This window comes from Capsicum annuum, chromosome 3 (assembly GCF_002878395.1).
Source record: "Capsicum annuum cultivar UCD-10X-F1 chromosome 3, UCD10Xv1.1, whole genome shotgun sequence".
Lineage (NCBI taxonomy): Eukaryota > Viridiplantae > Streptophyta > Magnoliopsida > Solanales > Solanaceae > Capsicum > Capsicum annuum.
Genome location: NC_061113.1, coordinates 251,270,541 through 251,284,470, shown reverse-complemented (window position 1 = coordinate 251,284,470; position 13,930 = coordinate 251,270,541). Strand labels below are relative to the sequence as shown.

The 13,930-nt window shown below is 35.5% G+C and overlaps 1 protein-coding gene across 1 annotated transcript; it reads left to right on the top strand.

Moving 5' to 3' along the window:
* Window positions 1–11,789: 11,789 nt before the first annotated feature.
* LOC107865932 (protein STRICTOSIDINE SYNTHASE-LIKE 10) lies at window positions 11,790–13,515 on the top strand. Its single transcript, XM_016712116.2, has 3 exons — window positions 11,790–12,064; window positions 12,217–12,486; window positions 12,910–13,515. Exons 1-3 carry the CDS (start codon window positions 11,814–11,816, stop codon window positions 13,388–13,390), a joined length of 1,002 nt encoding a protein of 333 aa, XP_016567602.1. The 5' UTR covers window positions 11,790–11,813; the 3' UTR covers window positions 13,391–13,515.
* Window positions 13,516–13,930: the final 415 nt, after the last annotated feature.

The following is a 13,930-nucleotide window of genomic DNA, read 5'->3' as shown; positions in this document are numbered from 1 at the left end:
TTTCATACATAAACCTGCGCTTAAGAAGATCATATACCATTTTTATCTGGAAATGAGCATTGTTGTCCTCCGGCAAATCAAGATATTTCCCAAAGCAGATTTTCCTGAAATAAGAATCCAATTTTTATTCTTGAAGTATTTTTTTGAAGGCGTCGAAAGATTTTCCCATGACTGACTTAACCATGAGATCACCCATTAAATCTATGGCACCATCGCACTGCATTCTCACAGGGTAACGATCAATGCTGAAGGTTTTGACCAACTCTTTGACGGAAGGGCTATTAGCATTTGGATCATCTCTTTTGAAAGATTCCTCCTCACCGTGTTCATTATCTTCTGCCCCTGATTGAGATAACACTTGTAAAGCAAGCTCACAGAATGGTGGATGTAGCTGAACTGCTGTATTTGTTCCTTTACTTGGACTTGATTCGATTTCTTTTAATTTGAGAGCGATGTTATCTTAAATTAACAGGAACATAACATAGATTATAATTGATTAATGCATAACAGTAATATAACAGTTTCAACAGACAACTAATCTGTTGCACCAGGTATGTTATCTGTTGCAACATATAACCGACATGTTGCAACGAATAAGTAATGCATGGGAACCATAAAAACAACACTATCTGTTGCACCTGATATTTTATCTTATGCAACATATAACTGACCCGTTGCAACGGATGAGTAATCCATTGGAAACAATAAAAATAGATCACTAATCTGTTGCACCAGGTACTTTATCTGTTGCAACATATAACCGACCTGTTGCAATGGATGAGTAAACCATCGGAAAGAATAAAAATGGATCACTAATCTGTTGCACCAGGTATGTTATCTGTTGCAACAGATAACCGACCTGTTTGAGTAAATCGTTGGAAAGAATAAAAACAGTCCTAATCGATTGTAAAATGAAGAGTAAACCATTGGAAAGAATAAAAACAGATCACTAATTAGTTATCTATTGGATCAATATTGTTTAGATTTCTTCCAAACAGAAGAGTCGTCTGTCGCAACAGATGAATGATCTGTTAGATTATTCACCTGCTGCATCAGATTTTCATAGTTGCATAAGATTTTTAATCTGTTGCATCAGATTTTAAAATGAAGAGTAAACTGTTGGAAAGAATAAAAACAGATCATTAATCAGTTATCTGTTGGATTAATATTGTTTAGATTTCTTCCAATCAGAAGAGTCGTCTGTCGCAACAGATGAATAATCTGTTAGATTGTTCACCTGTTGCATCAAATTTTCATAGTTGCATCAGATTTTTAATCTGTTGCATCAGATTTTCATCTGTTGCATCATATGTTTCATCTATTACATCAGATGTTTCAACTGTTGCAATACCATTTCTACCAAGACAAACAACAAATCAACCCAGCAACACCAACATATCACACACACACATACATACTAAGAACATCAACTGTGACAAAAAATCACCAACAAATTCGAATTAACATTACGACAACGAGAAGAAGAAATGCAGAAATGCTAGAAATTAGGGTTTTATTCAGTCCATATTTCAATACCAGAAGAGTAGTTGACTCAAGTTCCTCTGTTTCTTCATAATTTTTTACCTGTGAAAAAGGAAATGGGAGGACGAAGAACGCGAAGTTGTTGTCGCTGGAGAAGCATTCAGGTCGATTGACGGTTGAAAGTCGAAAAGGAACTCGCCCGACTATTTGTCGCCGGAGGTTGAAGGGAGAAATTTTGCAGAACTGTTGGTTGGGAGAAGCTGGAGAGAGAGTGGTTGATTTGGATTGAAGAGGGGTGTGGGTTGGGTTGATTTGTATTTTTGAAATGATTAGAAAGTTTTGAAAATATTAATTAAGTCCACAATTAACTTAATCAAGTTTGCTAATGATGTTTGACCCTATCTGTTGGTCAATGTCACTAATCCTTCATTCAAGACTTAAAAGACACTTTTCCTTCAATTTTCTCGAGTTAGTATTATATAGATGGATAATTGAAAAAAAAATAAAAAAAAAAAACTAAAATAACCTTAAATTTATAGAGATTGGTATAAATATAATACCCTCCGTTGCTTATGGAGTCAACTTTTACAACCTTTTATTACCCTTATTACACACGACCCCATCAGTTGATTTAATTAGAGTTCTCATTAAACGAGGCATTAATTAATCCAAACTAATTAACCCCAACCCAAATCCGGATCCAATCACCCTACCTAGCTAAATACAACATTATTTAAAGGGACAAACTCAATGTAAGATTGATTTATCTTGATTTAGGTTGGGCCAAACAAAGTGAAACAGGAAGTTGTTTATTATGCACTTAATCCACTTATCGGATTTAGGAAATAATATACCTTCATCTTTTGAAAGGGACAATAATCTCTCTTAATTTTAAATCAACCATTAGAAAAAAGATTAGATTAGTAACATTGTTGTAATTTTGATTTTGATAATTGACAAATTAGTTGGGTCCTGGTTCTAGATTGATGTTCATCCTCTCAACTCTAACAACGCTAAGTCTATCAGGACCAGGCTCACATGTATAGCCTGTTTTAAGTCAACAGTACAATTATTTTTTAGGTTTTTAAGAGGTGTGAATGGAAAATGAACGTGTTTTTTTAGAAAAGGTACCAAGAGAAAATGATTCAATTTGAATAAATACCTTTTCACTTTGGATGGTTATGACTTTTCTAATTGGTTATAACTTTTTCGAAGAGTTATTGCAAAGAGTTACATCTTTATGAAGAGTGCACGTTTATACATTTTCACCCCTTTCATTATCTATATTTTTTAATTCTTAATTATAATCATTTATTTTTCCTGTTACTCCTCTAAAAATATATCATAATAATTTTCTTTTATAAAATCTATGTTAAATTTAAATATAGAAATAAAATATTATTCCCTCTGTCAAACAATACTTGTTCACTGTTGACTTGCCACACAGATTAAAAAATAATAAATAATAGAAGTAATTATATTATACTACTCTTTTAATATAATAAATTTAATGTTTTAACAAATGCATAAATCGTGATCGCTGAAAAGTAGTGTTAACATTAGAAAAGGTCAATAAATAAATGTGGTACAATAAATAAATATACCATTATATAACGATATCATATTTGAGAAAAGCACAATTCGGACCACACTCATAAATTATAATTCAAGTACATTGCAACTCATCTCGATGAGCTTTGCATTTTCTGAAATGCATTCAGCATGGATTCATTTTATATAGTATAATATAGTATTTATCACTTAATTTTCTATATAGGTACCAAACAAATACTCATCAAAAGTTCGTCATTTATTTAATTGATGATAACAGTACTGCCAATCTATATATGTAAAATCTTTAGAAGATCATCAATTTAGCCTCCAAAGTAAAAGAACGACGCTAGGCTTAATAGTACCTAGTCTTAAAAACAGAAAATCAACTGCAGGTACACAACTAATGCCTTTCTGATTATCATTTTTGGTAGTGAGAAAAGAGGTCTTCATATGCACCGCGAATTTAGTGGGACTAATGGAGTTTTGCCACCTATAGCAAATGATGGCAAACGATTGACGAGATGTTGAGCGTACGTCACAGCCTCAGCCCAAAATTTTCTGCCTAACCCAGCATTAGACAACATACAACGAACTTTCTCCGCAAGTGTTGATACGAGTACGATCACGTAGATGGACTTATGAGGGTGTACGTTAGACCCGAGGCTTGGTGTGTGCAATGAAGTGCAAAGGAGCACCTAAATGGACACCAAAACAGTCCACTACATACACTTAAAGGGCCAAATCAGTCCACTACATACACTAGAGGGGTGCCCCTTCACTAAGGGGCCTTTTGATCATTTTACCTATTATTTGTAATACACTATAAATAGAATAATGTAGGGTTTCATTAGGAGATTTTGATGAATATTATGAGTTTATAACACTTGAAACATTTCCTCTCTAAGGGGAGAAGACCATCAACCTAAAATTGTAACTAGGGAAATCAACTTGAGTGTGGAATCGCTCGTATTGGATTCAAGCTTGGAAACGTTGGATGCTTGGGAGATCAGGGTCACTCTTGTGCCAACGTAAGAGTTAGGTATTTGATGTGTGTGATGTTAAAGTTCCTAGAGTGGAATAAGCTTTTGGGTTGTTAATATTATACCTTCAATTTGTCTAACTATCTATCCTTTTGTTTCTTTGTAATCGTGTAGTAGTGTTGATGTTGTAACCGTGTGTTTGTGTTGTTAATCTGAAATCCGAAATTAGTCTATTGTTCATCTTTTTCTTGTTGTGTTGCTACTGTTTTGGTGTTAGTATGCCCTTGTGCCTTGTATTCTTCTTGTTGGTAGCGAATCTGAGAGAGGTCACCAAAAGAGGTCCTCGGTTTCTTGGCTAGTTGACTAATTTTGGTGTTTGTTTCGTGTTTTATTGTCTTTCTTGTATCATTTGACATCAGAGCATGGCTAGATCTTGTTCCTACAAGATCAATCTTCGGCTTACTTGTTAGAAAATTCAAAAAAAAAAAAGTTGAAATCTGAAAATTCCAAAAAGAAGCAAATCTGTCCATTTTTGTGTCTTGGTCGAAATTGTGTTCTTGTTGTGTCTTGGCTGAGATTTTTCTTGTTTTGAGTCTAGATCTAGGAGTCATTTTATTTGTTTTGTTGTTTCTAGTGTTAGCTTCTTCACCTCTAACACTAAAGAAGTCTAGATCTAGATTTGAGCTTTAATTGTTGATGTTGTTGTTGTGAACCTAAACTTTGGTCGTGTGATTGTTGTTGGTATTGTTGTTGCGGATTCAAAGATTGGACGTGTGGTGTATTATTGGTTCAAGGTTTGAATGTGTATGGTGGTTATTGTGTTGTATTTTTAAGCTTGGAAAGGTATTGTTGATGTTTGGGGTCCAACTTGAACCTTAGAACTTTAAGATTCAAAAAAATGTGTTCTTGGTGTTCTTCACATCTTTATCTATTGTGAAGAAAAAGTGGATGTTTGATCTTGGAAGTTGAAGAAATAGAGTGTGTATTTTATTAGTTTTGAAAGATATAATTTCAAAATTTAAGACCTCTCAAGACTTTTACAACCAATTCCAACCACTCAAGGACTTTAACAACCACTTTTCCAACAACTTTCCATGATTTAAGGACCATGTCTTGAGGAGAAAAGTCAAGTCTTGCTTTTTGAATTTAAAAGAGGATTTCAAGACTTGTTTTCTCTCCTTAACCAATTTCCAACAATTCCAAATTACAATTGGACCAAGACTTGAATTAGAAAATAAAATTTGATAACAACCGCAACTAATACATGGCTGCCACATCACGTTTTTACTGTTCACCAATAATTTTTAAGCTTAAATTTCAGATTTCTTAGTTTCATTTTATTGTTTTCTAGTTCCGTTTGTTGGTTCGGACACTAATTAACAAGCTAGAAATCTCCTACTAGATTGTAAGTTAGTTGTAGAGTCTGTTTGTTCGTGTTTACGTTTGTTGTGTGCTTTTATCTTTTGTGAATTCGTTGTATCTTGTTGGTTCAAGTCCGTAAATAAATTTTCTTTGAGTCAACTCAAATGAAAATCTATTCCATGCAAGAGTAGACTCGACCCTCAATCACTCGCGAAGTACAAACTAACTTTCAACACTTGTGAAACCAAGTGTGAGGTAAAAATCAAGAGTGAGAGTGTGGTGAGGCATTTTTAAGCTAACAAATTTGTTGTTTTGTTGTTCGTTGTTGTCTTTTCTTTTAGGTACCATGGATGCCACCAATCTCGATGCCACGTTTGACCGCATCACTGACAATATTGAAGACATGAAAGGGCACGCTGAAAGGCTACGCCAATTGGTATCCACACTTATCCCAACAAATCCAAAACCTAAGGTCCAAACACCTTGCAGTGAGAGATTTCCGAAGAAAGTTGCTGCCCAAACTTGTGAAGGACTTTCACATCGAGGTAAAGATGAACATACTCATGAACGTCAAGGAAAAATAGCTAACTCTTATACTTTGGTACATGTGAATGATGAACATGTGACTAATAAGCCGTTCAGTGTGAGTAGCAGCTTACCTACATATGAGTATATTGATTCCTTACCACTTATGGATGATGTACATGTTATGCGAGTGGATACACTAGCTGATCCTATAGATGATCGAATCGACTCTTCTAGTAAGATCGATTTGTGTCCACCTAGTGTTGAAGCTATTGTGTTGAATGAAAGTACATCGTTATATGAAAATTGTGTTGATCAACTTGTATGTAAAACCTGCCCACCACTTGAGAATATATATGATGTGATTAATGAATCTCAAGTGAGTGAAGAATTTGAAGATGTTGGTCAAGGACAAAGGAGTGAACCCGTGAGCCTATGTTGTTGTAAAGATTCTAATGTTTGCTTGGCTCATAGGGTTCATCATGTGCTTGATATATCTTTGAAAAATGATTTTGCTTGTACTCCTTTGCATGACACCCCACCCGTGCTTGATAAATATGGTGACTTGAATTGTGATTCCTTTTATGTTAATGGTGGTTTTTGTCCTTTAATTCTTGATGTTCATCTGTGCCCTTTCGTTTATGATGTTGTACAAAAGCTTTTCATAATTAACAAAAAGGATCCTTGGTTGTACTTCAAGTGTGTACCACTATGGAATGATAGTGCTAATTGTTTATTTTGCTAACCCTCATGCCATGAGGATGTGTACTTGTTTGTTTCCTCTTTAATTTTGCAAGGTACGGATTCGAGGTCGAATCCTTTTCAAGAAGGGGAGGATGATACGAGTACGATCACGTAGATGGACGTATGAGGGCATACGTTAGACCCAAGGCTTGGTGTGTGCAATGAAGTGCAAAGGAGCACCTAAATGGACACCAAAACAGTCCACTACATACACTTAAAGGGCCAAATCAGTCCACTACATACACTAGAGGGGTGCCCCTTCACTAAGGGGCCTTTTGGTTATTTTACCTATTATTTGTAATACACTATAAATAGAATAATGTAAGGTTTCATTAGGAGATTTTGATGAATATTATGAGTTTATAACACTTGAAACATTTTCTCTCTAAGGAGAGAAGACCATCAACCTGAAATTGTAACTAGGGAAATCAACTTGAGTGTAGAATCGCTCGTGTTGGATTCAAGCTTGGAAACATTGGATGCTTGGGAGATCGGGGTCACTCTTGTGCCAACGTAAGAGTTAGGTATTTGATGTGTGTGATGTTAAAGGTCCAAGAGTGGAATAGGCTTTTGGGTTGTTAATATTATACCTTCAATTTGTCTAACTATCTATCTTTTTGTTTCTTTGTAATCGTGTAGTAGTGTTAATGTTGTAACCGTGTGTTTGTGTTGTTAATGTGGAATCTGAAATTAGTCTATTGTTTATCTTGTTATTGTTGTGTTGCTATTGTTTTGGTGTTATTACGCCCTTGTGCCTTGTATTCTTCTTGTTGGTAGCAAATTCGAGAGGAGTCACCAAAAGAGGTCCTCGGTTTCTTGGCTAGTGGACTGATTTTGGTGTTTGTTTCGTGTTTCCTTGTATTTCTTGTATCAAGTGTCTTTTTCATACGCTCTGACACCCCATTCTATTGCGGTGTTTTTCTAACAGTGAAATATCGAACTATGCCACAGTCTTGGCATACATTCAGGAATGGATCATTCTTATATTCTCCTCTGTTATCTGTCCGAAGAACCTTGATCTTTTTCCTTGTCTGGTTTTTAACTTGAGCTTTCCACTTAAGGAAAATTCCAAGCACTTCATCCTTGTTCTTCATAGTAAACACCCGAACTCTTCTGGAAAAATCATCAACAAAGGTGACAAAATAATCCCTACCTCCGATGGATGGAGTTTTGGCAGGTCCCCACACATCTGAGTGCACATAATCCAAAATACCCTTGGTATTATGAATTGCAGTGCCAAACTTCACCCTTCGTTGCTTTTCCAGAACACAATGCTCACAAAATTCAAGTTTTCAAGTCTTCCTACCTTCCAACAATCCTTGCTTGGCAAGAATTTGTAAGGACTTTTCACCAGTATGTCCCAACCGCATATGCCACAGCTTCGTTGCCTCAACATCCTTCTTGGTACTAGAAGTTACTGTTGCTACTATCCCCAACACTGTACTACCTTAGTAATAGTATAAATTATTCTTTCTCACACCTTTAAATATCACCAGCACTTCTAAAGTTGCTTTAAGAACTCCATCTTGTATCGTCACAACTAGGCCCTTAGATTCAAGAGCCCCCACTAAGATGAGATTCTTCTTCAACTTTGGCACGTACCATACATCCCTCAAAATTTTGGTGGATCCATCATGATTCCGCAGCTTGATCGAACCTATCCTGATTGTTTTAATGGATTATCATTACCCATGTAAACAACCCCACCATTGAGTTCTTGAAATTCAAAGAACCATTCCCGAACAGGACATATATGATAGGTACATGCTGAATCCAATATCCACTCATCTGGATGAGATGATATTGAAGGCATACTAAGGAAAAATCGGATTTTGCATCACTTTTGCATTCTGCAACATTTGCATCTTGCGGATCTTGCGGTCTTTTTCCTTTCTTTTTCAACTTCGGACAGTCTTTCTTCCAGTGCCCTTTCTCATGACAGAAAGCACACTCATCTTTGGCAACGGCTCGGCCCTTTGATTTGGACCTTTCTCTTCTCCCCTTAGTCTCACTTTGCTGACGACCCCTTGCCACCAATGCTTCTTCGGATGTTGATGATCTAGTTTTCATCTTATCCTGCTTTCTCAATTTATGACTATATAAAGCAGAACAAACAGCATCTAACGACACATTCTCCTTCCCATGAAGTAACGTAGTCTCCAAATGTTCAAATTCATCGAGAAGAGATGATAACAACATCAAAGCCAGATCCTCATCCTCAAATTTCACATCTAAATTCAATAGGTCTGCTACTAATTGATTGAACATAGTGATGTGTTCATTCACAGTAGTACCTTATTGATAATCAAATTGGAATAATTTTTTATTCATAAGGAACTTGTTCTGACCACTCTTTTTCAGAAACTTATCCTCCAGCGCCTTCCATAATTTGTGCACAGAAGTCTCAGTTTTGAAAGCATACTTCTGCTCTCTAGACAGGCACGATCAGATTGTTCCACACGTCAACCGATTTATGATGTTCGAATCTCTTTCTTCTACTTCTTCTGGTTTTTTTCCCTCAATGGCAATATCAAGACCCTGCTGGAAAAGAGAGTCCAAAACCTCTCCTTGCAACATGCTGAAATAGCCAGTACCATCAAATATCTCCACCGCCAACTTCAGAGTGGACAGCGAGAACCTCGACCATGAAGACGAGGAACCCGATGCCCCCGGCGTAATAGGATCCTTTGTTTCTTGATCTTTATTTGTCATTACAGACTCAATAAAAATATTCAATATTACAACGACTACAAACAACCCAAGAGGAGCAAAGGAATTTTTTCTGATGTGGAAGATCAGAAAAAACTTCAATCACAGAGCATACTAAGATAGAACCTTGGCTTTGATACCACTTGTTGGGAAAATCGAACAATTTTTCCACTAAACAAAACAACAAAAGAAATACCCGACAAATAATATTGAATACTAAAATCGAGCAATTTTTTCACTAAATAGAACAACAAAAAAAATACCCGATAAATAATATTGAATAATAAAAAATAAAAACACCAGAAAATTTGATATCGAAGTTCATCCAAATAGACTTAATCTCCGAGCACCCAACATTTTTTATTAATTGTGGAAGAAAAAAATATAACTTTTGGGATGATACAAATGGAAGGAGAAAGAGTTTTTTATAGCTCTAAATCCCCTCCCCAAATGGTAAAATATCGATGTGGGATAAAATGTGCCAAAACCAACAGGTTGTAGGTTTGGTTTGAATCATCCACAACCACAAGAACCAAATATCTTCAACGTCATCCAGAGTTTTTTGGATGGTAAGAGATTTTTGCAGTAACAACTTTGCTTGGACTATTATTTCGCCTGACTTCGTACGAATTTCATCCTTTCAAACACCTATGAAGTTAGTTTTCCCTACCCTTAATAGTCCCTCGTCTATTTTAATAGAGAAATAAAAAGGAAAAAGTACTGGTAGAAGCTTGAGATGGTCTGTGTTCAAATAGAACTTTTGGAGCAATCTATACACAATTATTTTACTCTCTGCCACTACAATAGGGGTTTCCATAAGACTAGAAGGGACAGAAGCATTTGCAAGTTCTGAAAATTCACACTCTCAAAGATTTCTCTACCAGCACCCAATAATTTAAGATGAAAATCAAGAATATACAAATCAAGATTCTTTGCTTTCTTCTATAGAGTCATATTATACACAATTACCAATAAGGGTAATAATGGAGAAAAATCTTGTTAGGAGAAGTTCCCCTATAATAGGTCTTACACATCACAAATCTGGATTTGCCGGGACCCCTAATTATACAGCTAGCTCTTTCTTGGTGACCACAGAGGTTTGGCATTGAAATTTTCTTTAACAAGCTAGGGTTGGTGGACAAATGCAAGTGCAAGTACCAACAGCTTATCATTTCACTGAGTACACCAGAAAGATGGAAACGGTCTCAATTTGAAAAGCATTATTGGTGGTCCAGATTTAGTTCATGCTAAATGCTTCTCGCTACATTGCTCATTGTCAATTTCCAGCATTTAGCAAGCTCCAATTTCCAGCATTGCTCACTGCTTTCCGGAAAGAGTTGACAATATCATACTGTGTCTTGATTTATAAAATGTTCTGTAACTCTTGCCTTAGAGGCAAGACTTAGCCCAAGACTTTCAAACAAGTTACGCTCCACGATCAAGAGTTGACACTACCACACTATATCTTAATTTATGAGATATTTTATAAGGCAAGATTTATTCCAAGGACTTTCAAACAATAACTTACGTATAATGACAAGAGTTAACACTATCATATTAAGCTTTGATTTATGAGATGCACTTAGCCCAAAGTCTTTCAAACAATAAGTTACGCCCCATGAGTAAGAGTGACACTACCATATTGTGTTTTGTTTATGAGATGCTCTATAACTCTTACCTTAGAGGTAAGACTTAGCTCAAAGGTTTTCAAACAATAAGTAAGGCCCATGAATTGATATTACCATATTGTGTCTTGATTTATTAGATATTTTATAACTAAAGGCAAAATTTATTCCAAAGACTTTTTAAACAAGTTATTTGTAATGACAAGAGTTGTTACCACCACATTGTATGTATATATATCATATCATGAGAAGAATTGGGTTTTCGAAAATCGTACATAGAGCTTTATGTGCCCTTGGTATCAGGGTACAATACCCCCGTAAACGTTATTGGTGTGCTCTTATTCCCCATCTCAGGCAATTTGTTGCCTATGATCTATTGTTGATTAATTGTTGTTGTTAAGAGTCAATCTGACAATAAATTTATCAACACCTCAACCCTCTATTATCTAATTCGTTTAAGTGTACAAATATTTTCTTACGGAAGGTAACTTGAATCTCACATTGGTTAAATGGGGAAGGGATGTGTTGCTTATTAGCCTTGAGCTCTCCCACCTTGATAGATATCTTTTGGGGTATGGTTTTCCTAAAGTTGTATGGTTCTTGGATCCCTTATGATTGAAAATGAATTTAGTTCAAATGACTAATTTTGATTTTATGGTATGCATGCATTTGAAAAATCAAATATATACAACACTACAGTCGAAAACATTTAAGTTAATTGGATCTGCCTAAAATCTACCTATCATTTCTACAAGATCTAGCTAGGAATGGTACTGAGCAATTTGTTAGTATAAGTATCAGCTGCTGATTATTTCGTTGGATATACAGAAACATGGAAATAGTCTCAATTACAAAAAGAATGTTCCTAATTCTCCAGATTTGGATACTGCTAAATGTCTCACCTTATCTTGTTCATTGCCAACCTTCACATCTCCGACTTCCACCACGAGTTTTAGGCCCTGAAGCTTCTGCTTTCGACACAAAAGGTGGCGGACCTTATACAGGTGTTGGAGATGGCAGAGTACTCAAATATGAAGGTCCTAATATAGGCTTCACTGAATTTGCTACTACATCACCAAATAGGTAATTAAATTCCTCTTATTCACTACTGGCAAATTTCGCAGTTAAACAGCAAAATTTATGGATTCACTAGTAACGATGTCTGTAGCTAATTTTTGTAGTGCTTATCTTTTCTCAAAGGCTGATAGTTTTTGTCAATTATTATGCATCTTTAGGACCAAAATAAGATGTGATGGCACAAACGACCCAATATCACAACAAATATGTGGAAGACCGCTTGGCCTTGAATTTTACACCAGAACAGGTGACCTATATATAACTGATGCATTTTATGGACTCTTGGTAGTTGGATCAAGCGGAGGGCTCGCTAGACCAGTTGTTACTAGCTTTGAGGGAAAACCTTTTGCCTTTCTCAACTCACTAGCCATCGACCAGGAAAGGAGAATGATTTATTTTATAGATTCAGGAGCTGTATTCCGAATTAGGTTTGTCACTCTAAAACTTCAATTTTCTCGTATCAATTATTTGAAGTTGAAAAAGAGTATCTGAAAGTTGATTTCTATTTGGACGTGATTTCACTTATGGAAAATATGCTAAAGCTTTGTTTCAATCATTTCACTTGAAGTACTTGAGAAACAAAATTCTTAGTACTTAATTCACTAGTATTGTAAATACTACTGAAGTTCTGCATTTGTATCGAGTGATGGAAAAACCAACATTTGCAAATAATGATGTGCAGTGTTTGGAAAATATTGACACACTTTTTGTGCTGTGTCCCCATGCACATTGGTGGGTTAGCGTGAATTTTGGTCTCGGGCAATCCAAGTTCCATTTATCTATCAGTATTACATCTAATTGCAACTAACTGATCTTTTATTCTTATAAAAAATGAATCGTCTTATAAGCAGCAACAGGGTCATAATTCTTCTAAGCAGACGAGATACAACAGGGAGATTGTTCCAGTATGATATACGAAGAAACCAGACCACGTTATTACTAAGTGGACTTTCAGGGCCAGCAGGGATAGCACTCAGCAGAGATAAATCCTATTTACTAGTCACGGAACTTATTGCTAGAAGAATTCGGAGATTTTGGCTGACAGGATCAAAAACAAATACATCAGATGTTTTCACAGAGGTTGATGGAAATCCAGATAACATAAAGAGGACTGTATCGGGAGATTTTTGGGTGGCTGTTGTCAATGTGAATATTCCCACCTTTATTTCGAGAGGACAAAGGCTGAATCAGTTCGGACAAGTCATGGAAACACGCGATTTCACAGCTCAATATATGCTAAGTCCAGCTGGGATAAGTGAAGTTCAAGAGTATAAAGGCAAACTTTATGTTGGTTCATTAGACCAGAACTTCGTTGGTGTTTATAACGTTTGATGTATGTCTTCTGTTGTCTCTCACAAGAACATATAATTAGCTGTCGTGATTCAGGCAGCTATATGTATGTACAAGAATAAAACATTTTCTACACTAAATAAAATGCTGCAGATGATCTTCTTATAGTTGGCAGTGGAATATTTAGAAGTTGGAACATATTCACGTGTTAATCCTTCTTTAAAAAATGGCACCGGTTTTTCGCGATATTTTTGAAAAAGGTGTGTTAACTAACTGACGTATGTAGATATATTTTATACATAAAATAATCACTCTTGTAAAAGTGGATGTTAAAAGTTTATGATTTTTTATATTAGTCAAAAATAAAACAAATAGCAATTAAGGAAATTCCAACATACAATCATAAGTCAACAAAACTTTATTAAGATTTAGGTTCCTCTGCTTCACTAAACTAATAATATAAGAGTACTTTATTCATGAATTTCTAACTTATAATTCTTATATACTTATTAGATTTTTTAATATAAATACAAAATTTGTGCGAAAGTTACTGAGTTTCCAAAAACCTCTATCCAACCCCTG

What these genes read in the sequence shown, in the direction of transcription:
- LOC107865932 (XM_016712116.2), top strand. Translation starts at nt 11,814, where the DNA reads ATGGAAATAGTCTCAATTACAAAAAGAATGTTCCTAATTCTCCAGATT. An exon ending in GCTACTACATCACCAAATAG is followed by an intron (nt 12,065 to 12,216) that starts GTAATTAAATTC and finishes ATGCATCTTTAG; the next exon opens with GACCAAAATAAGATGTGATG. An exon ending in GGAGCTGTATTCCGAATTAG is followed by an intron (nt 12,487 to 12,909) that starts GTTTGTCACTCT and finishes TCTTATAAGCAG; the next exon opens with CAACAGGGTCATAATTCTTC.